Source organism: Pelobates fuscus, chromosome 3 (genome assembly GCF_036172605.1).
Source record: "Pelobates fuscus isolate aPelFus1 chromosome 3, aPelFus1.pri, whole genome shotgun sequence".
Taxonomy (NCBI): domain Eukaryota; kingdom Metazoa; phylum Chordata; class Amphibia; order Anura; family Pelobatidae; genus Pelobates; species Pelobates fuscus.
In genome coordinates, this window is record NC_086319.1 from 260,582,781 (window position 1) to 260,607,664 (window position 24,884).

The 24,884-nt window shown below is 40.7% G+C and overlaps 1 protein-coding gene across 2 annotated transcripts in view; it reads right to left on the reverse strand.

The window, feature by feature from the left end:
* Positions 1-24,884, reverse strand: part of NSD3 (nuclear receptor binding SET domain protein 3) — a 139,314-nt gene that overhangs the window by 47,049 nt on the left and 67,381 nt on the right. For both annotated transcript variants that reach the window (XM_063448423.1, XM_063448422.1), the window contains exons 7-10: positions 20,476-20,576; positions 5,901-5,946; positions 5,089-5,219; positions 2,012-2,131 (exon numbers count right to left, since the gene is read on the reverse strand). In XM_063448423.1, coding sequence (XP_063304493.1) covers positions 2,012-2,131; positions 5,089-5,219; positions 5,901-5,946; positions 20,476-20,576 — 398 coding nt within the window. The remainder of the gene's footprint in view (positions 1-2,011; positions 2,132-5,088; positions 5,220-5,900; positions 5,947-20,475; positions 20,577-24,884) is intronic.

The window sequence follows — 24,884 nt, forward strand, 5'->3', positions numbered from 1 at the left end:
GTTACAGCGTGGTGGGAAAGGGAGAAAAGGGGTTTACAGTGTGGTGGGGACAGGGAGAGAAGGGGTTACAGTGTGGGGGGAAAGGGAGAGAAGGAGTTACAGGGGGGAGGAGGGCAGGGAGAGAAGGGGTTACAGTGTTGGGGGGCAGGGAGAGAAGGGGTTACAGTGTTGGGGGGCAGGGAGAGAAGGGGTTACAGTGTGGAGGCGGCAGGGAGAGAAGGGGTTACAGCGTGGTGGGAAAGGGAGAAAAGGGGTTTACAGTGTGGCGGGGACAGGGAGAGAAGGGGTTACAGTGTGGGGGGAAAGGGAGAGAAGGAGTTACAGGGGGGAGGAGGGCAGGGAGAGAAGGGGTTACAGTGTTGGGGGGCAGGGAGAGAAGGGGTTACAGTGTGGAGGCGGCAGGGAGAGAAGGGGTTACAGTGTCGGGGGGCAGGGAGAGAAGGGGTTACAGTGTTGGGGGGCAGGGAGAGAAGGGGTTACAGCGTGGTGGGAAAGGGAGAAAAGGGGTTTACAGTGTGGCGGGGACAGGGAGAGAAGGGGTTACAGTGTGGGGGGAAAGGGAGAGAAGGAGTTACAGGGGGGAGGAGGGCAGGGAGAGAAGGGGTTACAGTGTTGGGGGGCAGGGAGAGAAGGGGTTACAGTGTGGGGGAGGACAGGGAGAGAAGGGGTTAGAGTGTGGGGGGGACAGGGAGAGAAGGGGTTAGAGTGTGGGGGGGACAGGGAGGGAAGGGGTTAGAGTGTTGGGGGGCAGGGAGAGAAGGGGTTAGAGTGTTGGGGGGCAGGGAGAGAAGGGGTTAGAGTGTTGGGGGGCAGGGAGAGAAGGGGTTACAGTGGGGGGGGGAGAACGGGGAGAGAAGGGGTTACAGCGTGGGGGGACACTGAGAGAAGGGGTTACATGTGGGGGCTCTGTCCTACCTTGATTAAAATTCCCTGTTGGTCCAGTGTCTCTCCCTGGTGGCCCGGTGGGTTAACTCTGCGGTCAGCAGCTCCACCAGGTCCAGAGCTGCAGACTGCGTGATAGAGGTCTTGCGAGCTCCCAGTGTTGCCATGGTAACGCTCTGGGTGCTCACAAAACTTCTATCACACGGTCTGCAGCTCTGCACCCAGCGGAACTGCAGACCGGAGGTGCTGGGCAGACTGATTGGAGGGAGACCGGCGGCATACAGGGCAAGCCGCCGGGGCCCCTCCTTGTGTTGGGCCTTTGATCACTGACCGAGGGCCTGACTAATCAGTCTTTCTGCCTGTCTCTTAGGTCCCCGTTGGCCCTGGTGACCTACACTTTGGGAAACCCTGACCTAGACAATACCTTTTGCTTTTTTGTACATGTAAAGGGACATTCTAAGCACCAAAACAACTTAATGAAGCAGTTTTGGTGTATAGATCATGTCCCTGCAGCCCCACTTTATTTCTCTGCCATTTCGATGTTAAATCACTTTGTTAATGCCGCTCTAGTCATAAATCCCGACTGTGACTCACCATAGTCTCTATGAAACAAAAAACAAAGATTACATTTTTTCCAGCACAGTCAGTGTTATTGACTAAAGTTGGGAATTCAAAGTGAATTTGAAATTTAAGGCCAAAATAGCTGAAATGGAAAAACTCTCCAAGTTGGGTATGCTTCCTGCTCAGCTAATTTGGTTGTAAATTTGAAATTGATTTTGAATTCCCAATAATTCTTATTTTAGTAAACAGAAAGGCGTGTTTTTACTTTAGAAGTTATTATATCTACTGTTCTTTTAACTGAATATCAATTACACACCAAAGACTGGTGTAGACAACAGCAGGATATAAGAAATTCTAGATTAAAAAGATGGTGCAATAAGGGAAGCTTCAAAAATGGGCCTCTTTTTCAGAAAGTGTGTAAAGGAGGCTGTGAGAGTTACAGCCAAGGGAGGAGTTGCTTTGTGTGCCAAACTTTCCCTCGATTCCTTCTTTTTTTATTTCTATTTTGTGATTACTTATTTTCGGATTAAAACACTTTTTAAATTTTTTTATTTACAATCCTAGGTACCTGGCAAACAGTGTCTCTTCGGCTTGACCTCCTTGATGTGCTGGAATCCACCGACTGGACATCAGAGGCATCTGCATCAACTGCTGCAGACGGACTATCAGATTGTTTCTCAAAACATATCTGTATAAAGCAGTGAATCAAGAAAAAAAAAAAAAATACATGTAAAACTTGTGTTGAAAAACTACACGGAATCTATAGAAAATGTGGAGATTTGAAGGAATGTACAATAAAATTGAATTGAAATATTAAATTAAATTTTCATACCTCTAATATAATAAATCTGTCAAACGAAGGATAATCAATTATGTTATAAATGTCCAGAAAGAGACAAAAAATTAAAAAATAAATAAAAAATAAAACTTATTGTGCTATATTGATTAAAAAAAAATAATCAGATTTATATTTGAGTATGGTGTGCTTACATGCAGTATTTCTAAGCAAGACGTTGTTTTCAATAATTAAACACTAGGCGTGACACCATTCCTTTTCTGTTCTAGGTAAATCTGTTGTACAGCTGATTACACATGTATTATAGCTTCTTACACCTCTACTAAACTTTCCCACTTGTTATTTGCACTATCGCAAAAGTATGTGACTTTTACTTTATATAAGCCTGATACAAATGACCATGCTTTCAAATGTGTAGCTTTTTAGATATTCCTTGTTGCCGTTTAGCAGAATTTTTACTGTCAATAATGGCCAGTAGAGGTTAGCCACTAAACTAAAGAATACAGAAAAGGTAAGGGGGGCGGAGCCTGGCAGCTGAGCTACACAGACGTGTGCTGCATGAGCTCCCGTGGCCAGCGCTTTAAACTCGACGAATACTCAAGCCACTTGTTTACCGGGCCGTAAGGCTACATCAAACCTTGTTCCTGACATGCCGGCGGTTCCGGGGATACCTCGTGCAGGACTCTCCTCCACTGGCAAATACACCTTGAGGCTTTGCGGCCTACCAGCAATCGGACCGAGGGGAGACGGCCGCTCTCCTACGGCCCCAACTGGCGGTGACAAGCGACTACAGCTATCCCCCCCCCCCTATGGACCGGTGGGGGTTATCCCGGTCCTCCTTGGCAAGCGGGACACAACCGGGCAACCGGGGCCTGCCACAAGCAACCAACATCCACAAGATACATGGGCATCTAAAATGGCGGACAAGGGCAACTCACTCACCTCACCATACTCCACGGAGGGGATGCTCCAACGCCTGGACGACTTGTTTGCCCGATTCTGGGCCAAGCTAGAAAAACGGGCGACAGTTACCAGCGCGCAGCGTGAGCTGCAAAGAGGAGTCCAGAGGGGCGCAGATCAAAGCATGAAAGGCCCACAAAGCGGCGCAAAACGCACCCGGCACGCCGTCAAACCCAAGCCCCACTCGTACAGAACAGGGGCCTCAGGAGCACCCAACCCGCAGCGCACACAGCATAGACGGAGAATAGCCCGCCGCAGGCGGCATCCAAGCACCAGGATCCTCCACCGCCCACACGGCGGACGGGACTCAGACTCCCCAGGTACTAAGGCTAGAGGCTCAACGAAAATGGTCCCTAAGCAAGCCCGAGACCAAACGGACGAGAGATGCAGCCCCCAAAACTCAGCAACCCGAGAGACGCTGTCAGCCCTCAGTGAGCATATACCCAGGATACACATGCACGCATCCAGCCTGCTTACAACTGGCGTGGGCTGAGAGGACTGCCTCCACCCGGTTCGAGACTTTATACAGGCCACGCACTTATATTTTCTGCCTCACAGTTTACCATTGTTTTACTTTACCCTACACGCTTGACTCTTACAACCCTGGCTAACCATCGTTCCGACCACAGAACTCTTGCACAGATGACCTGGCGGAGAATAGCCTGACTACACGGAACATAATGTACTCAAATAGCTAAGGTTCACTGTTTAGCATTTCACCCCAATTGGATAAGGGTCTCCCATAAACCTGTATGTGCTTTAGCTCGGGGTCCATTGAAAGCAGATCTTGCTAACTCCTCCCAACTAGTCTGACCTGTATCTAACAACTCACAGGCCATCATCATACTCTTCTTTAAATCTGTGTCCTAGTTCAACCTGACAATCACTCTGCCGGGCTGTAGCGGGGCTCACTCAATTAACAAAATTTTTGGCGCCTGGGTAGGCTCAGTTCCCTTAGTTTGCCAGAGTAACCTAACATGTGGCTGTCTTCAGCATGACATGTATGCCTTACATATAAGCGACCCCGGCACATTAGTTCTGCCTAAAATATGAGTGCTTTTAACATGATTTGCCTGCATAGCATTTGACAGCTTTTAACATGTTATGCCTGCCTAGCATATGACTGTTTTCTCCATGTAACTGTTCTCACCAGGATATATCTGCCTAGCATATAACTGTTTATACCAGGATGTGTCTGCCTAGCATATAACTGTGTACATCAAGACATGTCTGCCTAGCATATAACTGTTTATATCAGGACGTATCAGCCTAGCATATAACTGTGTACATCAGGATCTTTTTCCCTAGCATATAACTGCTCTTAGCGTGATCTATCACTCTAGCATAACTATTTTAAGCTGGAAAAGCCGGCCTAACAATTAACTGCTTGCCACACGACATGTTCCTTAGCATTTAGTTATCTCTTGTAACAATCTACGACCACCAAACTATTAAGGTTTCAACTCATGTTAACTTGTTTTAAACAATATGTACAGTTTTACTGTTACCCTTCTTTACTACAATTGACTATACCTACTCTTGTATTCACTTAAAAAAAAAAAAAAAGGTGCAACGAAACTTGAATCTGTCGCCAAAACGCGCACGATTACCAAATAATGTAACACCCATTGACAGCAATGTAACTTGTTATCTTCACTGCACCTTCAAAAATAAAGAATTAAAAAAAAAAAAAAAAAAAAAAAAAAGGTAAGGACAAATGAACTGAACTGTTGATATATTTAAGGAGGGGAATTTGTCATTACTATGAAGCTACTGCTAAACTGCATTGAATTTCCGCTAACGTAAGCCAAAAGAAAATCATGGTACACTAGATTATGATAAAGAGCTTCTAAGTTATCATATGGAAATAATCAAGCTGTATTGCTAACCTGTGTGTCATTAATGCCACGTGAATCAGAGTCGGATGCATCACGGTAAGAAGAATTGGCAAGCTCCACATCAGTGGAGGCTCGGCTCCTTTTCTTCAAAGGCTTACACGAATCAGAAATTTCACTGGCCCCTAGAAACATAGCAAAGAAATTGCTATTTTTAGAATGTTGACATAAGAAATAAATAGGACGTAAGGTACGGGTTATTTCTATGAATATTACTACATAAAACATTGTATTTGGCAAACATCCAAAAAATGCAAAAGGACTACATTGCATGGATAGTGGATTTATTAATGTAAATAATTGCTTAGTTTGCAAATGCCACTAATGAACAGGCATATAGATTTGTGGAATCTGTCAAATACAAAAATGGTCTTTCTTCTAAAACAGATGGATTATAATCCCTTCGCCCCTCCTACGAAAAAAACCAAACCAAAAAAAAACCACACCACCCCAAGAATGAAATGTTAAAAGCCATTGGGTGGATGTTTCACTGTAACAATACTCCAATATAAGAGCAAATAAAAACATCAAAACTCCCCACTTTTGAGATTTATCTTGACAATGGAAGATGAACTTACACTTTAGAGAAATGCAGTGCTACTAAAGGTCTGATTTAAATGAGTTCTGATACAGGACTGTTTTGTTTTACATTCACAAAAAAAATAAAAAATAAAAAAAATAAATGATAGAACATTCCTGAAAAGCTGCAGATTAAAAGGTCAGAGGATTAGATCTTTAATTATTGAAGACTCTTATTTTAATTTTGTGTGAATATAGGCCAGTAAAGCCTTTGGAACCCTTCTCACCTTTTTGCAATCCTATCTGTACCGCTGTAAGTGGGGATTCCTCAACCTAAAAAGATAGAAAAGCATAGTTCTCATTGAGAAATTAAAATTGCATATTTATACTGTGCTACGCAATATTCTCTTTGCCAAGTAAGCAAATTATCTATTAACATGCATTTTCTAAACAATACACTGCAAATAATCTACAATTGATTTGTCAATTGAATAATAACAATAATAGCGTTGGAAAAATGCATTTGTAAGCTTCCGGCAGTGCTTTGCAAAATATGCAAATTTGCAGACAATGCTGTTGAAGGATCACTATAGGGTCAGGAACACAAACATGTATTCCTGACCCTATAGTGTTAACACCACCATCTAGCCCCCCTGGGCCCCTCATGCCTCCATAAATATAGTAAAAATCTTACTGTACTCAAGCCTGAAGCTGTAAATCTGCATGCTGTTAGACTCAGAAAAACAAGCAGTCTGCTGACATGTGGTAGCCTGATGCAATCACATTGCTTCCCCATAGGATTGGCTAAGCCTGACAATGAGGCAGATCAGGGGCAGAGCCAGCATGATTCAAACACAGCCCTGGCCAATCAGCATCTCCTCATAGAGATTAATTGAATCAATGAATCTCTATGAGGAAAGTTTAGTGTCTGCATGCAGAGGGAGGAGATACTGAATCACAGGATGCTGTGCACAGTGCTGCCCTGTGCTCTGCTGATAGCAGATCTGAGTGGATGGAGGCATATTATGCCTCCATCAACTCCGAAGTCCCTCTGGTTCAGTCTGAGTGACTGCAACTGGAGGTGTTCCTAGCTTTCAATGTAAACACTGTATTTTCTGAGAAAATACAGTGTTTACATGAGAAAGGCTGCAGGGAGCTATAGATCTCACCTGAACAACCTCATTAAGCTGAAGTTGTTCAGGTGACTATAGTGTCCCTTTAATATTTCATATCCAAAAATCTGTAGGCTGTCTTCGCAATTACCTGCTGATTCAAAACATAGCTTTAGTTTAATAATAAAGCAACAAAAAAAAAAAGACCAAAATGATTGTCAGCTGTAGACACTGCTTTTGTGCATGCTATACAAAAACTGCACACTATAATTCAGAGCTTGTAATGCTCATGTAATGCGCATATCAATGACATTGGAAACATGGAAAATAAAGTGTCTGCATGTCATCTGATCATTCAGTGTTACCAAGCTTCTTGCCAGCCAGATGTTTTTGAGCAGTTGGGTGATCAGACATACGCTGTGCTTAATATAATGATATGGGGTGGTATGTTAATTGGAGTACTCTTTTAAAGTTATGGTGACTTTAAAAGTGACAACTTCTTACTGTTTAAAAAAACAAACAAACAAAAAACTATTTAATGTCAGCAATATGTTGCTTTTCACAATCAATAAATAATAATGAAAAAAAATTAGACAATACAGCTATGAAAAACTGTCTATTCAAAACAATCCAAAATGTCATACACGTAGAGACTCAATATTTGTCTTCTTGTGAAGTTCAAGAATTCTAGATTTTTTGGGCCTTTTATTTTATTATTCTGGACCATTGCTGGTAATATCCATCACAGTTCCGGTGTTTTTGCACGATAGATCACGTAGAGCCCTATCAAGAACCCTGTTCGGTATAAGCAGTCTTTTTAACATGTGCACTTTGTATTTTTGTGCAATGTGCTTACAATTACATGTTGTGAAGGAGTAGTGGGAGTTAGCTGCTGATTCCAGCGGCTTGTTAAGTATCGTGCACTTTCCCTTACTATAGTGTCTTTTGCCCTTTAGCAAACGCACTTTATAAAAGTACATCTTGTGTCATGTTTCATTAAAGTTGCTATCCTTAAGGTTTTTTTTTTTTTTTTTTTTTTTCAACTTTGGCTTATATATTGCGATATTTGCACATGTTTTGGGCTATTGCCTAATTTTTTATCCAATTAACCCCTTAACCCCTTAAGGACACATGACATGTCTGACACGTCATGATTCCCTTTTATTCCAGAAGTTTGGTCCTTAAGGGGTTAATAAATTGCATGTTATCTTTTTATTGATTGTTGCTTTTTTCTCACTATTTTTTTTAATGAAAAATCCTGTAAACATTTGCAACTGAAGTGACTGTGGCGCCCTGTTATCTGGTATTGATTTGATCTTATTCAGTTTTGGTTTCAAGTTTATTTTAGGTTAGGAGTGACCTCTAGACAGTGGCTTGCCTGCATTTTTCCCCTAACATCACTCTTTCCACCCACCTATCTATTTATTTTTATGAATATAATCTTTGCCCACTTCTGGTGGTAGCAAGAGCTCACACCAGCTAACCAATGAGCCTTGGGAGCTTAAAGCCCTACATCTCGGAGGCTTCCACTGAGTCCTCTGTGTAGGAACTCCACGCCTAGACCAGGGTGCATCCGTACAAGTTGGAGACACCTGTGCTGGTGCAACATAGAGAGGACTGCACAATTTACCTCCGGGTCAGTTCCAGCAGTGGACTTGTCCTGCTCAATCTCAAGAGGCCTCTGGGCTCATTTCCACATATTGTTCTGAGGCTCCTGAGGCCTATGCCATGGACCTTCCCACTCTATGAACCCACCAGGGACCTATTGGGTGTTAGGCTGATCGCTAGCAAGTCTACATATCTTGCTTGAACCGGAAAAAAATATGTGCAGCTTCTCTTGACATTTAATGCTCTAGTTATAAGCCTGTTTTCTCTCATTCTATTTGTAAATCAAATGTCTGTTAGTACCACTGCACTTCACTTGTTTTGTCATTTATTTTTGTTTATTTCTGCATTTAATTCTATTATCACACCTTACAAATACATATTTGTTAAAGGAAAACACTAAGCACCAAAAGCACTACATTTTAATGTAGTGATTTAGGTGCATGAAGCTTGTCCTTAAAAAAACCTCAGTTAAGTTTTTGTTTTCCCCTTTAGATTTAGGCCCTACTTTCTATAATAAATAAATAAGATGTGGGGGGGGCTGACCGCGGAGCCAAGCAGACGTGTGTGCCTGCAACTCCTACACTACAAGCCGCATAACAATGAGGGGAAGCTGTAAACCGACAATTTTGGCACCCAAACGACAGGGGACCACAAGACTTACTCGACAATACCACATACGTGGACCTACTCACTGACTCCACCAAAACGGATCTTGCGGCCTACAAACATGGATGGCGCGGGGGAGACTGCCGCTCTCCCATTGCCACAACATGCTGTACACTCCAGCCTGGGTCTCCTTTACCTCCCCTATGGACAAGCTGGGATTATCCCAGTCCCCAGCAACCCAATGCACAAGTCACCACAGGCCCCGGCTGTACTCTATAGCCCAAGTTACAAAGACAACGGACCTAGCAAGATGGCGGACGTGCCCCAACTGCCAGTGCCCACACCAACACAGCCTGGTGGAAACGGTCACGACCTGTTGGAGCACTCACTTCTGCAAATAGACTAGCTGTTCCCACGATTCTGGGACCGTCTGGAGCAACGGATCGCACAGAAATCACCTAACCCTGAGAGAGATGTGAGGGCATAGTCTGCTTCTTTTGGGCAATTCCTACATCCCTGCATCCACTACTCATTCCAAGTGCTGACCTGGCCCAAAGGCAACACTGAGAAAGCAGCATCGCCCACACCGCCGGCAGAACATCTGGTCCTTCCATAGCACCCGAAAGGGGGAAGACACGGTTTGAAAGAGCTCCCGAGTCTGTGGAACACAGGTGCTGGCCTTCCAGAGCGCATGGGGCTGGAGGGTGGCCTCCTCGCACCTGCGACTTGCCATCCCCTCTTGGAAACCTCAGGTTCAAAGTGCATCCATACACAGTATGGGTTTTGGTTGACTGCGCACTTCCTGGCCTGCAGAGCCTGCTTGCTGCCACCCTTAATGCGTGCTCCATTACTAGGATCGGACACCATCCTTGCCTGAACTGAGGAACTTTCCACTCATGGCAAGGAGACCCATATATTCATAAGGGGGGTGGGGGGTGAAGAGAGAGAGAGAGAGAGAGGGAGGGAGGGTGTGTGTGCGTGTTCAGTTTTTTTTTTTTCACTCACAGTTCATCTTAGTGCATATGATGATCCTATGTTTTCATATACTAATTTTTCACACATGCATTGTGTTTTTTAATATTTTTACGCTTTTTTTTAATCGCAGTTAATCTTAAGAGCATAAGAACATCCTATGTTCCCATAAATTCCTGTATCACACATGCATTGTTATTCTATAATTGGGGGTGGGGAGGAATGAGGCTGTTCTTCCTTGGAGCTTACTCTACTAGATTGTCTTTATTGTTCATGTCCTATAGCTCCTAATGTTATCGTATACTGTGTATTACTCAAATGCCTCAATAAAATAAAGACTGACAAAAAAATGTAAATAGTAGATGTGTGTTAACATTGTTCAATATGTTGTGTATGATGAAGACAAAAGACAAAAGAAGACCTTTCATTTGCATAGGTCTGCATGTGGAAATGCCCCAAGTGGATGCCTGTCTGACATGTTCTTGGGAAAGGTTTTACATTGCCACACAATGTATGTATCATTATGCACCAAAATAATTTTACAAAAAGTTGAATGTTTTCAGGTAAACAAAACCATTTATAATCTATGATGGTTTTAATTGCTGTATCGTCATTTGCAGATTTGGTTTAACACTGTTACTGCCAGCTCGCAAATGGTTTATATTAGAGGGGAGGACACAAACAAAACCCTATTCAGCACAAGGGTTAACCATGTGGTGGCAGACAAAAGCTTGGAGGCAGACCAAAGCTTGATAGCCAGTCGTCAAGAAAATAAATATATGGGAGTGGGCATAGATGCTAAACAGTGTGCAGCCATTATTACTAAATTAGTGAATGGGCAACTACTGCTGCCAGTCGCTAGAAAGGCCCCATTTCCAAAAGGCGGTGCTTGTAATTCCACTTAAAAAAAAAAAAAGGTGTTGCACAAAAAAATGTATTAAACTTTGCCACCTGAGGGCTCTGCGCTGAGTGAATCAGGAAAAGACTCATATTGACATGCCAGTCGGAGTGCTCTGATAGGCTTGTCTCTCTGGAAATATTCAGCAGACTAGCCCACACATAGTGGTTACGGTGCCAAGAGTCCCCTGGTGACCCCCACCCTCAACTAAAGTTGTCAAACCGCTTCCAGTTAGATTTCTTACTTTGAGTCCACAAGTCTCAGAGAGCCAGAAGCTCTCTGTTGAGCTACGGTGGTGCAGGGGTAGCTCAGGAGAGCTTCTAGAGGCCCCAGATTATTTTCCCATCTGACAGTTTAACACTTGGCCTACATACAAGCTGCTTAGTAAACCTCACTTATAAGCAAATCCCATGTCATGTTTTAGTCAGGTCACGTTAAGCAAACAGCTAATGTTTGCTTTCAGGGAATTGGTTAGTCTTGCCTAATAAAGAAGCAGCCTTTTAGGTGCGAAATTCATTATATAATTTTCTCATTGTGATCTGTCCTAGTTTTCATGTAGCTTTTTTTTTTTTTTTGGTGGTGTCACACTTTTTGAATAGGTTTTAAATCAAGGGAGAAAAAAAAAAATACAGTTGCAATCAAAATATTCAACCCCCATTGAAAATCAGGTTTATTGTCAAAATGGACAGACTTTGCAATGAACAAATCAAATATAAGCAATTGAAATAGCTCAATCCAACAAATGCTTCAAGTGGGTTCCCCAAATTCAACTGAAAATGCAACTTATAATGACTTCTCAAGTCTCAAAATTATTCAACCCCCATAATAGAATCCTTCACAACAGCACACATATGCAAAACAGGTGTTGTTTCAAGCACACCTGATGCAACTAATCAAGGGCTTCTTTAGCTGCACCAGATGTGCTTGAGCTGGAACACTCGAAATACCTGAACAGGCTAGGGGTTTGTTGACTGCATATTAGAAATATGGCAAAAGAATGGTCCACAAAGTTAAGAGAAGAGATCATCGCCCTTTTCTATCTTTTTGCATCCTGTTCCTTGTTTGTGAAGGGAGATGATCTCTTCTCTTAACTTTGTGAAAAATTATTTTGACTTAGCCATATTTCTAACATGCAGTCAACAAACCCCACTGAATGTTTCTAGAGACACCGTTGGAAACACAGTTTGCAAGTTCAAAGTTGAAGGAACAGAGGTTACACTACCTGGAAAGGGCAGAAAAAGAATAATTTTGAGCCTGGGAAAGTAATTTTAAGTTGCATTTTCAGTTGAATTTGGGGAAACCACTTGAAGCATTCATTGCGCTGAGCTATGTCAATTGCTTTTGTTTCATTTGTTCATTTGTTCATTGCAAACCGCTGAAAGTCTATACATTTTTATTTAAACCTGATTTTCAATGGGGGTTGAATAATTTTGATTGCAGCTGTAAATATATTGTAGTTTTACTACATCTGCCATCTGCGTTCAGGTGGACTTGGGTGCAGGCTGGGACGCCAGATCGAATTGTTTGAGTCATGCAAACAGCCAATCTTACATTACATGTCCATTTAAGCATATTACAGGTATCAAATGTTTATTTTGCAGTGTTTTTCTTTTTTTAAAGTTAATTTTACTTCGGTTACCCACAAAAATGTGGGTAGTTTATATTCCCTTTTCCTCTTTTCGATCCTCTCATATACCACAGGGTACTATAGAACGTTTATCCAATAGTACAGTATGATGCACCCAAGTAGGATAACACACAGGAACATCCTTTAGCTTACATCAACCAGAAAGTGCAAACCCAGGAAGTGCACTACACTGCAGAGTAAAAGGGTTCAATTTGGACTTTTGGACTATTTGTCAGGATTAAGTAGCTGGACCGTAATGGATTTGTTACGAATACCCTTTTCCCCTTACCATTTTTCTTCTGTCTTACATTGGTACATTCATTCAGAAATACTCATTGTATTTACGGTGGTTCATGGTATGACTGCATTTTACATTGCAATGCCAGGTGTTAACAGAAATGTTTGTTCGTGTTCAATACCCAAACGGTCCCGGTTGGATAGGTGGCCTTGCACCTTTTGCCTCCCAACAAGATATTTAACACAGCCTGGAGTGCTCCTAGATTTAAGCTCTACAAGTGCTAACTGGACTCTCTCCTTAATCCCTATGTATATTTAGACAAATAGACAAATGGAGGTCATTTAGTTATTCCAATGGCCATTGGAGGGAATGCCCGCCTGTCAACGTCAAGGCAGGCCCCCCTAAAGCGGGTCCAACACTGACCCTTCAGCCTGCTTCCTTGGGCTTCTGGCAAAGATATCTCTAATGAGACACAGAGGGATTTTTTGTATATACACCCCCATATACTTATTACCCCTTAACCCCTTCAGGACGTAGTCAATAGTACACGTTCTGATCAAAACAAAACGTAAACAAAAACTGGAATTTGCGCTATATGTCTGTTCAACCGTAATTCACCTCTTTCATTTTAAATGCACCCACACTTATTATATATCATTTTGTTCAGGAGAAACAGGGCTTTCATTTCATATAACATATTTATATATGAAACAATTTATTATAAATAAAATTAAAAAAACTGAGAATTTTTTTTTTTTTTTAATTTGTAGTTCCGCCTCACATTTTAGCTGTAAATGTCATAATACTGTTTTTACTGCAACAAAATGCACATATTTGTAATCAGCGATGTCTCACGAGTACAACAGTACCCCCCATTAACAGGTTTTATGGTGTTTTGGAAAGTTACAGGGTCAAATATAGAACGTTCCATTTTCAAATTGAAATTTGCCAGATTAGTAATGTTACCTTTGAGACGGTGTGGTAGCCCAGGAATGAGAATTACCCCCATAATGGCATACCATTTGAAAAAGTAGACAACCCAAGGTATTGAACGTGGGGTATGTTTAGTCTTTTTTAGTAGCCACTTAGTCACAAACACTGGCCAAAGTTAGCGTTCATATTTGTTTTTGTGTGAAAAAAAGCAAAAAACTAATATTTGGCCAGTGTTTGTGACTAAGTGGCTACTAAAAATGACTGGACATACCCCATTTGCAATACCTTGGGTTGTCTACTTTTGCAAATGGTATGCCATCATGGGGGTAATTCTTATTCCTGGGCTACCATACGGTCTCAAAGGCAACATAACTAATCTGGCAAATTTCAATGTCAAAAAAATGAAATGCAAGCCTTATATGTGACTCTCTAACTTTCCAAAACACCATAAAACCTGTACATGGGGGGTACTGTTATTCTCGGGAGATTTCACTAAACACAAATATTAGTGTTTTAAAACAGTAAAACATATTACAACAATAATATAGTCCATAAAAGTGCCGTTTGTTTGTAAAAAATGCAAAAAACATCACTTTTACTTAAAATATCATCGTTGTAATACAATTTACCAGTTTTAAACACTAATATTTGAGTTCAGCAAAGTCTCCCGAGTAAAACAGTACCCCCCATGTACAGGTTTTATGATGTCTTGGAGAGTTACAGGGTCAAATATAGTGCTTGCGAATATAATTCTCTGCACTTTCTCCCTGTGTTGTCAGGTATGTCAATCAAATTTTAATCAATCAAATGACATAATTATGTTAAAAAATTACTTAAATATACACGTAGAAGTTAAATATATATGCATTTATAGGTATATAAATTCTACGTGTATACTAATGTAATCTTTTATGTAATTATATGTATTTATCTCTATATATATATTTGCGGTTATTTGTATTTTATATATAGATAGATATATATAGAATGTCATTCTAAGTGTATTCTGTTTCCAATATATATATATTAATAACAAAATACATTTAGAATGAAATTACATATGAATATATAATTTATTTTACATTTTGTTTCAATATTTTATTTATTTATTTAATTATTTTATTTATTTATTATTGTAATTATACATACATACATATATATATATATATATAATATATATGTATATATCTATTATATATATAATATATATACATATTATATATATGTAACGTCATTCTAAGTGTATTTTAATACTAATATATATACTAATATTAATATTAAAATACATTACGTATGACGTTACATATATATAATATGTATATATATTATATATATAATATATATACATATAAATACTTTTATTTTATTTTAACATGTGTATTTAATTTTGTTTTATACTTTCCTACCAGCAGGGGGACTGTCTGATATTTTAGACAGTCCCCCTGCTGGCAGATCCATAGCCAGCTATAGGGGGCCATGTGATCGCTCTTTGAGAGCGATCACATGGCCCCCGGGGGCCTCATTTGCCGGAGGGGGGCTGCCTGGGCTCTCAGGCAGCCCCCCAGAAGAGGATCGCGGCGGAGGTGAGTACACCTCTGCTCCTGGGGCTGCAAGCCGTTACGGCGTTCTATGCCGCCGCAACGGCTTTAAAGCCCTTTAAAGCCGCGACGGCATAGAACGCCGTAACGGCGTTAAGGGGTTAATAGGGAACACATGGGATGGGCGGCAGCATTGTAACAAGGCTGTGTGATACAAAGTAAATACAAATACAAAAAGAGAAGTCCTGCGCTTACTCCCATCACTACTGGGCCGGCAGCAATGACTACAGTACACATCAGCCCCAATATATAGTAAAAAACAAGGTTTGGTTTTTACTATATATTGGGGCTGATGTGTACTGTAGTCATTGCTGCTGGCCCAGTAGTGATGGGAGTGAGCGCAGGACTTATCTTTTTGTAAGTGCTAACTGGAACCATGCCAAAACTCACTCAAATGTAACCTCCCGTCCCCTCTTCCAATTCCATGTATTGTACAAATATACTGGTGCAGGTGATGTGTTGGTTCCAGACCTTTTCACAGATTCTTATTCACTTTGTTAAATCACTATGTACATATAAAGGCCACAATGTTCCTCAAAGTGTGTTTTTTTTCCTCTTGCATCAAGTGCCTGGCTGAGGTTTGGTGGGGACCAGGAAACAGCCAATACCATTAAGAAGGAATTACTACAGGAGACTAATAACTTACTTGCCACTTCTTAAAACGATTCCATTAGCAAAGCACCTGTCATTCAGGAAAACAGGCAGACATTACGCAAGGCTACAGACTTGCACCGTGGTCTAACTAAACAATTCTGTTACAAGGCGGCTTGAATGGAGGGCTAAGTGTACTATATCTGAAACTACAATTTCCACAATGCACAGCCAAGGTTTAGGCCAGGGGTGTTGAACCTTTTCATGTTGGAAGGCCATAAATAAATCCACATTCAAGAAACTTCAGTTAGATATACTTACAAATTTACATTATTTTGTAAAAGTCTAACTACTTTGTACTTAATAATGTCAAAAAAATGAAAACTAAGTTAATTTTAAAGATAACTGACTTTTTAATGACTTTGCGGTCTCTGCTTTTTGTTGGAAAGCATTTGCATATTTGGTTGCAGGTCCACAGTTTCAGATGATCCTCTAGAGGAGTTGTTTGTAACTTACATAAAGTAAAGTGGTGGGGGACGGTAAAATTTGAATTCAGTCAAAAGGTCGCACTTAAGGAGTCATAAGGCCACAGGTTCCTCAAACTTGGTATAGGCTTTATTAAATAAGTGTTTTGCTGAGCGTTATACGGAAGGACCATGTCACCCTACTACCTAAAAGAAAATTTATCCGACCAGACAAACTTCTTCCATTGCTCCATGGTCCAGTTCTGAGGATCACGTCTCCATTGAAGGCTTTTTGGAGGTGGACAGGGGTCATGATGGGATCTCCGAGCCCCATAGCAAACTGATGTACTGTGCTCTGACACATTTCTATCATGGCCATAATTTTTTTCATCAATTTGAACTACAGTAGCTCAGGGTGATCAGTTCAGCTAGCTATTGCTCCTCACGTGGTTTAATGACCCTTAGGCACCAATGACCCCGATTCGCCAGTTGTCCTTCCTTACACCACTTTTAGTAGGTACTATCCAATGCATACCAGGAATACCCCTTGCATTTTGGAGATGCTCTGCCCAAGTATTCTAGCCATTATTATCTGGACCTTATGAAAGTCTATCAGATCTTTTGACTTGCCCATTTGTCCTGCTTCCAACACACAAAATGAACTGACTTAATTTGCTGCCCAATATATCCTTCCCACCCCTTGACAGGTGCCATTATAATGATATAATCAATGTTAATTACTTCACATGTCATTGGCTTTATTATTGTGGCTGATAAGTGTATTGGCGGTCCCTTTTTTTTTTTTTTTTGCAAGGGGAGAATAAATAAATACACACAGTTTTGATATGTTATCATTTAGCAGATTGGGGGCTGGAGGGGGAAGGTTGAGTAGCAGTGTATGTGCTAGTGAAGAGCAAAATGTATTGTTATTTGCCAACCTAATTTGCCACCTTGCTTGGATGCTTTGAGTTGACTACATAATATTTATTAAAGAAATTTACTATTTTTTCTTTTACTAATAAACAGTCTGCTACAGGTGTTCATGATATTTAAAATGTATCAATTACCATGTGAAGATGGCTTTAACCTCCCTGGCGGTATTCCCGAGCGTGACTCGGGGTTAATTTTCGCTGCCAGAAGCGGTAACCCCGAGTCACGCTCGGGGTAGATAAGATTTACTTACCTCCGCCGCGATCCGCTTCGGGAGGACTGCCTCACAGCCCAGGCAGCCCTCCCACGGCAAATCAGGCCCCCGGGGGCCATGTGATCGCTCTCAAAGAGCGATCACATGGCCCTCTATAGCTGGCTGTGGATCTGCCAGCAGGGGGACTGTTTGAAATATCAGACAGTCCCCCTGCTGGTGGGAAGTATAAAAAAAATAAAAAAAGACAAGTGTAAAAATAAATTAAATATATTTTTATATATATATATAATATGTGTATATATATATATATATATATTATATATATAATAGATGTACATATATATATATATTATATATAAATACGTATAATTAAAATAATTAAATAAAATAATAAAATAAAGAAATAAAATATTGAAACAAAATTTAATATAAATTATATATGCATATGTAATTTCATTCTAACTGTATTTTGTTATTAATATATATATATCGGTAACAAAATACACTTAGAATGACATTCTATATATATCTATATATATATAAAATACAAATAAGCGCAAATATATATATACATAGATAAATACATATAATTACATAAAAGATTACATTAGTATACACGTAGAATTTAAATACCTATAAATGCATATATATTAAAATTCTACATGTATATTTAAATAATCTTTTAACGTAATTATGTGATTTGATTAATTAAAATTTGATTGACATGCCTGACATGGGGGCGGAACTGGGCGGGTAATTCAAATGCAAAAAAATGGAACCGCTTTTGGTACAAAATTCTTGACATAATCATACCGCCAGGGAGGTTAAAGCTTACAGTTATTTACAAAAACTAGATTTTTGGGGAAATGAAAGTGAATTTCAATTTAAGTAAATTTTAAAAAAAAAATGAAATTTGCCAAGTCAGCTATGCTTCTTGTTTGGCTGCATTGAAAGGTGAAAGTTACTTTGACTTTACGAGTATTGGTCCAGGCCAGGCATATCCTGGTTCGGTAGGATAGGTACCATGAAGATGACTCTTCTACCCCGAATACTCTTCTTATTCCACACAGTACCCATCATGATCCCCAAAGCATTCTTCACTACCCTCCACACACTTGTACTAAAATTTAAATGGTGCAAAACCAAAGCCAGGATTAGCCACGACACCCTCACACGCCCCCAGGGGGCAGAAGGTGGACTGGCCCTGCCTGACTTTAGACAATATTACCTGGTGACGCATGTGCATAGAATAACGGAATGGACCAAGCAAGGAGTATCTAAACTCTAGAAGTCTGTAGAGACAGCACTAGTGGGACAACCAGTGGAAGTCCTACCTTGTCTAGACCCTATCCACTGTTCGAGAATAGCAGCCCCACATCCACTTATCAAAGCCACAACACATCCTTCCCCTCCCCATTATACCCAATAGTACACAACACAGCATTTCCCCCGGGACTAGAGGCGCGAGTATTCCAAACACTACTAAGACAGAGCCTCCCCCAACTTAGACACGCAATGGTACCATCAAACCCATGACTGACCACCCAGAACTTCATGCACCACTTCAGACACCAACAGCTGGCAAAATTTGTTCCCTCTATACTGCAAACACACTTCGTATTGGGGGAACCCACAGACTTCGAGGCACTATGCATGGAACGTGAGCCCATGGAGAGAGGAGTCTCCTTCCTCTGTCAATTTCTTATGCAATGCAGGAAACTGCCTACCCTGAGCTTCATGGGGAAATGGGAGGCCGCCCATACAGTGGTCACAAATCTGCACCTTCACACTCCACTGTGCACTATCCAGCAGGACACAAGAAACAGCGTACAGGTGCTAGCCTACTGGTATAGGACACCCCTACTACTACAAACCATAGATCCCTCAGGCACTGACCGCTGCTGGAGATGCAAACAGGCCACGGCCACGCTGCTGCATATCTGGTGGGATTGCCACCTGATAAGACCCTACTGGGCCATAATCCACAGAATTATACAGAAATTCTCAGACGCCCCCTCACCCCTGAAACCAGCATCACTTCTCCTACAGCACACCAAACTTTGTACGTTGATCTATAAGAAATCACTCACTATCAGAATTCTCAATATAGCTAAAAGTCTAATCCCCTTTACTGGAAACTGAGCATGGTTTAAAAAAAAAAAAATCTAGATTAAACAGACTGTACAATAAAGGAAGTTTAAATATTTGATTTCTCTTTACATAAGTGTTTAGGAAGGTTGTGGAAGTCACCTGCAGGGAGGTGCGACTAGACCTGTATAAAAATAAAAATACAAAAATATAAAAGTCTGAATGGCAGAGAATTAAGCAGAAAAGACCACAGTGGCACAATCTATACACTAAAACGGCTTACTTAACCTAAAGTTGTTTTGATGCCTAAAGTATCCCCCTTTAGCCTTATTTTACCTCCCCCAGCTGTTATTCAGATGTGCCCTTCTTCTCTGAATGTCCATTTTCTGAGAGATTTGACCCTCCTCATATGACTAGCTTCTGGTACCATGGGAAAATACGAATGGACAGTGAACAATTGTGGCTTTCAATAGGAGGATTTACAGTGGTAATTTTTTTTTTTTTTTTTTTTTTTTTTAAAAGGAAGCATGCAAATGCTATTCAAAACCGTGAACTAAAACAAAAAGTAAATAGTAGCAAGTGTCATTTTAGATGTGCAAATGATATTCCATAGATCTCCCTTCCAAGTGAATTGTTGAGAAGAATGGTGATAAATCTAGCTTGTCTCCCTCTTCCCCATTATATAAAGATAGGGGTGATGTTAAAATTCTGAAGTTTTCTTACCAGTTCATTTGAAAACCAAGCAGGATATCATGAAGAAAAATAAATATGTATGGTGTTTTTTTGTGTCATTCAAGATATATGAATACTCCCTTCAGAATCAGAAGTGAAAATAAAGTGTGTTGGCTTGTGAGTAATAAAATGAAAAAAAACATACATAGAAACCGATAAACACACCAACAACAAAAACCATAGTTGTTCTGAGTGAGGGGTAGGGTATTGAAGATGTGAGGTGGCAAAACAGAAACTTCCATGCAACCCACCTGCTCCTTTTTTATTTTCTTCTTTGGCACAAAGTCCATGGACTTCTCAGATTCTGACCGAGTCCTATTAGACCGCCGCTGATGTTTCTTCTCTGAGGTGCCTGACAAAGAAAAACTCTGTTGTGTATTAATCCATTAATGAGGGAGTCTTCCTGCAAACACAATGGACCCACAATATATTAATGTGTACCAATTATAAAGTAAATTTTAATGCTTCGCTTTTAAAGATGTCCATTTCTTTTAGTTCTTCCACTGTGTGCAGAACTGGTCATTGACCACACTGTACAATATACTCCGAAAGTAAAATGTTGATTGGTATAACCAAAGAATTTACAACAGGCACAACCCCGTTAAATAATGCAATTTAACATTTTAAATATTCGTTTTCACATATGGAGTTTCCCTCCAAAATCACAATACCCAAATATAAAAGGTACACCAAATGGCAATATTGGTTTCACAGCACAACACAGTTTCAGATTAAATCAAGGGTGTCCCGGCTGTAAACATTTCAGTTTAGACATTCACTAAATGTTATTACAATATGCATGGTTGTTTTTTTATACTGCAAGTTTCTTACTTATTTTAGAAATAGGTCTATAAAATATATAAGTAAAACGATTGCCCCTATAACAAATTTGCTTATAGTATAGTATTTGAGTTTTCTGTTTAAATGGTGACTCCTCACATAACCAGTACAGACCAATGTATTGGTTATGAATCAAGGTGTACCAAGGGACTATATCTCAGGTAACAGGGCAAACTGTTCCAACTGGGCCTGCTCTAAAATCCTGGCTATGTGCCTCAACTTCTGCTGAGCTGCAGAAGTTGATTGCAGATCCCAAAGTCATTCATAGGCTGAAAGAGTCACCTGAGAACAAGGGACCATGTACAATGCAAACTATGGAGGAGCTGTCAACATTTAGTTGGCGACCGTTCCTCTTTATCACAGTAAATGCTATTGAATTACTAAGATGAAGCGAACATGCAAGTGAACGGTGCTACCACACAGAGATGTGCACGCCTGGGCATCAGGCATTGTCCCATAACTTCCAGCATGCACATTTAGCCATATGGAGGCATATTCAGTATTTGTATATAATCAGGCTGATATTTCCATTGAGGGGATCAGAGATATGAATAGTTATTTCTGTTCAGGTTTACACTGTTCAGCCACAACTTTAAAAACACCTATCGTGCAAAACAGCTTTGATGCTTTAAGGCATGGACTTACAAGACCTCTGAACGTGTCTGTGAAGAAATCACCAAGTCATTTTGTTTATTTTATTTCTCTTCGTTCGGTAGCTGTAAGTACCGAACAGAGACCACCCCCCGTGGCTCGTTAACTTCAAAGCGTACCGTAATTAAGCCCTCTCCCTGTTCGTATTGTCGAACGCCACGTGGCTGAGAATATGGCGGCCATCTTGTTTGTGCGACCAAAGGCAGCGGGAATGGTAGTCGAGTGTCTGGAACTAAAAATCGGACACTCAACTTCCCGAACACCAGTCCGAACACACAAACGCTGGATCTTCATTTCCCAAACAGCAATAAGAGCGCTGTTCGGTACTTTTGTGCATTCGAATGAGGGGAACAATCGCTGCTAGGAGCCAGGGGGTACAGTTCGTGGATTTATTCACTTTAAGACTTTTTGAATGAGACCGTCAAAACCACTAAAACTTGTGGAACTGTTTTCAGCAGAAGCCTCGTGGGTAACCGGTCAACTAAGACATCCATGAAATTCGAAAACCCCTGAACTGATCTGGGTGATTTTTTGATATGTTGGTCACCCAGATCAGGGCTATCAGGGGATACCTTATGTTTTAAGGGGTGTTCGAAAAGTTGGGGAAAATTTGATTTTTCTGCCTGGAGATAATGAAGTTACTACTTTATCAGCCTTAATTATCTCTAGGTCTAGGGGAGGGAATTATATGTTTGTACTGGGAGTGTTTAACTATTTCTCTGTTTATGATTGGCTGTATGATTTATGTTCCTGTGGGAGGTCCCCTTGCACGGGGAATTGCATAAAAGCCAGTGTGGCATCATTAAACTTCAGTTCCGTTATACCCTTCATCTAGACTTTGGCTGATGTTTGGGTACTTGTCTGCTTTACTAAGGGAATCTACTTGGGAAGCGGTTATTCGTATGGGAATTGATTATTCTATTTCGTTGAACGGAGAGTTATAATTTACTGCTACTTTGGCCGTTCGGGAGGAAACTACTGAATGGGTATTGGTTATACCAGGTTTCCTTACAGTGTCCCGTGGATTCTGGCACCAAAACATTAGCAGCAGAGCCTTTAGGACCTGCAAGTTGCAAGGTGGGGTTTCCATGGATTGGATTTGTTGTTCCAGCACATCTCACAAATGCACAATCAGATTGAGATCTGGAAAATTTGGAGGCCAAGGCAACACCTTTTAACTCTTTGTCATGTTCCACAAACCATTCCTGAACAATGTTTGCAGTGTGGCAGGGTGCATTATCCTGCTGAAAGAAGCCACTGCCATCAGAGAACACCATGCCATGAATGGGTTTAGGTGGTCTGCAACAATTTCTAGGTAGGTGGTAGGTATTAAAGTTACATCCACATAAATGCCAGGACCCAAGATATCCAAGCAGAACATTGCTCAGAGCATAACACTGCCTCCACTAGCCTGTCTTCTTTCCATAGTGCATCATGCTGCCATCATTTCTCCAGGTATAAAAAACACACATGTACTCAACCATCCGTCTGATCTAAAAGAAACCTTGATTCATCAGACCAGGCAACCTTCTCCCATGGTCCAGTTCTGGATCTCATATCTCCATTGAAGTACTTTTGGTGGTGGACAGGGGTGTTCATGGGCACTCCAACCAGCCTGTGGCTATGCAGCCATGTATGCAGAAAACTGTGATGCACTGTGCCCATGATTAAGAGTTTCAGCAATTTGAGTTACAGTAGCTCTTCTGTGAGATGTGATCAGATAGCTTGTCTTTACTCACCACATGCATCAATGGTCTTGGGCACCAATGACCCTATTGCCTGTTCACCAGTTATTCTTTGCACCACTCTTGGTAGGTACTGGGAACAACCCCACAAAGGCTTGTTATTTGGAGGTGCTCTGACCCAGTCATTTATTGGGCCCTTGTCAAAGTCTCCCAGATCTTTTTGCATGCCAATTTTTCAGGCTTCCAACACATGAAACTCAAGAACTGCCTGTTCACGTGCTGCCTAATGTATCCTATCCTTTGAGAGGTAACACTGTAACAATATAATCAATGTTATTCACTTCACCTGTGCGTTGTTTTAATTTTGTGGCTGATCAGCAAGTTATTCACAAAAGATTGAGAAATTGGTAATGAAGGTTAGCTTACTTCTTACAAAAACAAGGCACTGTACAGTACATAACTAAAGCGATATAGTTCAAGAAGTTAGTAATTATACAGCTGTCAAATAACATTTTGTTATCAAACGCCTGTTTTTAATGTTAAAGGTTTTATTGTAAGCCCTACTGTATGACTGGATAATCATCCAATCATGGAACAGTCAGGGAGGAAGAATGAGAGAACAAGCATGAACAGTTAAAGCCACTGAAAGTGCATTCAACACTCACTTTATAGTTTGAGAATAATCGAGTATCGGAACACACACACACACACACACACACCTTGATGCAATTCTCAACAAGTAGGTATTAAACGGTACTTTGTACTACAATGGTTCTAATTATTATTATTATTTTTTGCTATACAATAATCTTGACAGGTTTATTTAGCAAATATAGATGACTGGGATAAATGCAGATAATGTAGTCATGGAAGGAAAAAATATATTAAGTCTAACAGTTTTGCAATCATGCTTAATATGCTACTTTTTGATTTCTCAACAAATTGTGCTTCCCCTCGATGATACTAAATGGTTTTTATGTCCAAATATTTTGGTATGACTCAATTCCTTTGTATTAACTGCTCATGCTGACACAGACTGTCAATATGGCATGTGTCCAACACTGGCAGCACTTAAAGAAATAGCAGCACATAAAGAAATAGTCTACCCCTATTTGTTTGTATTCCCGAAAATGATGCCAAGGAAACAACAATACTCTAAGTGTTGCTGGGTTCCAACTCATAAATGTTGCTAAATGAATCAATTCCCACTACCTGGTATACAGGGTGTTTCGAAGCTTTAAATGTGCACTTTTAGTACAATGTCCACCACAGCTCAATGCAGCAGTTCTTTGTATCACATCATTTGAACAGTAGGCAAGAAAAGATTTATATTTAAAAAAAAAAGAAAGAAGGGGGGGGGAGGGGGGCGGGGGCTTTCTGGGTTCCTAAAGCCTGTGCCATCCGACTCAAGCAGGACCATGCTACATCAAGTGGGTCAAACTGTAGGCCCCCTTATGGTTAAATTCCCCGTTAAATAATTAAAC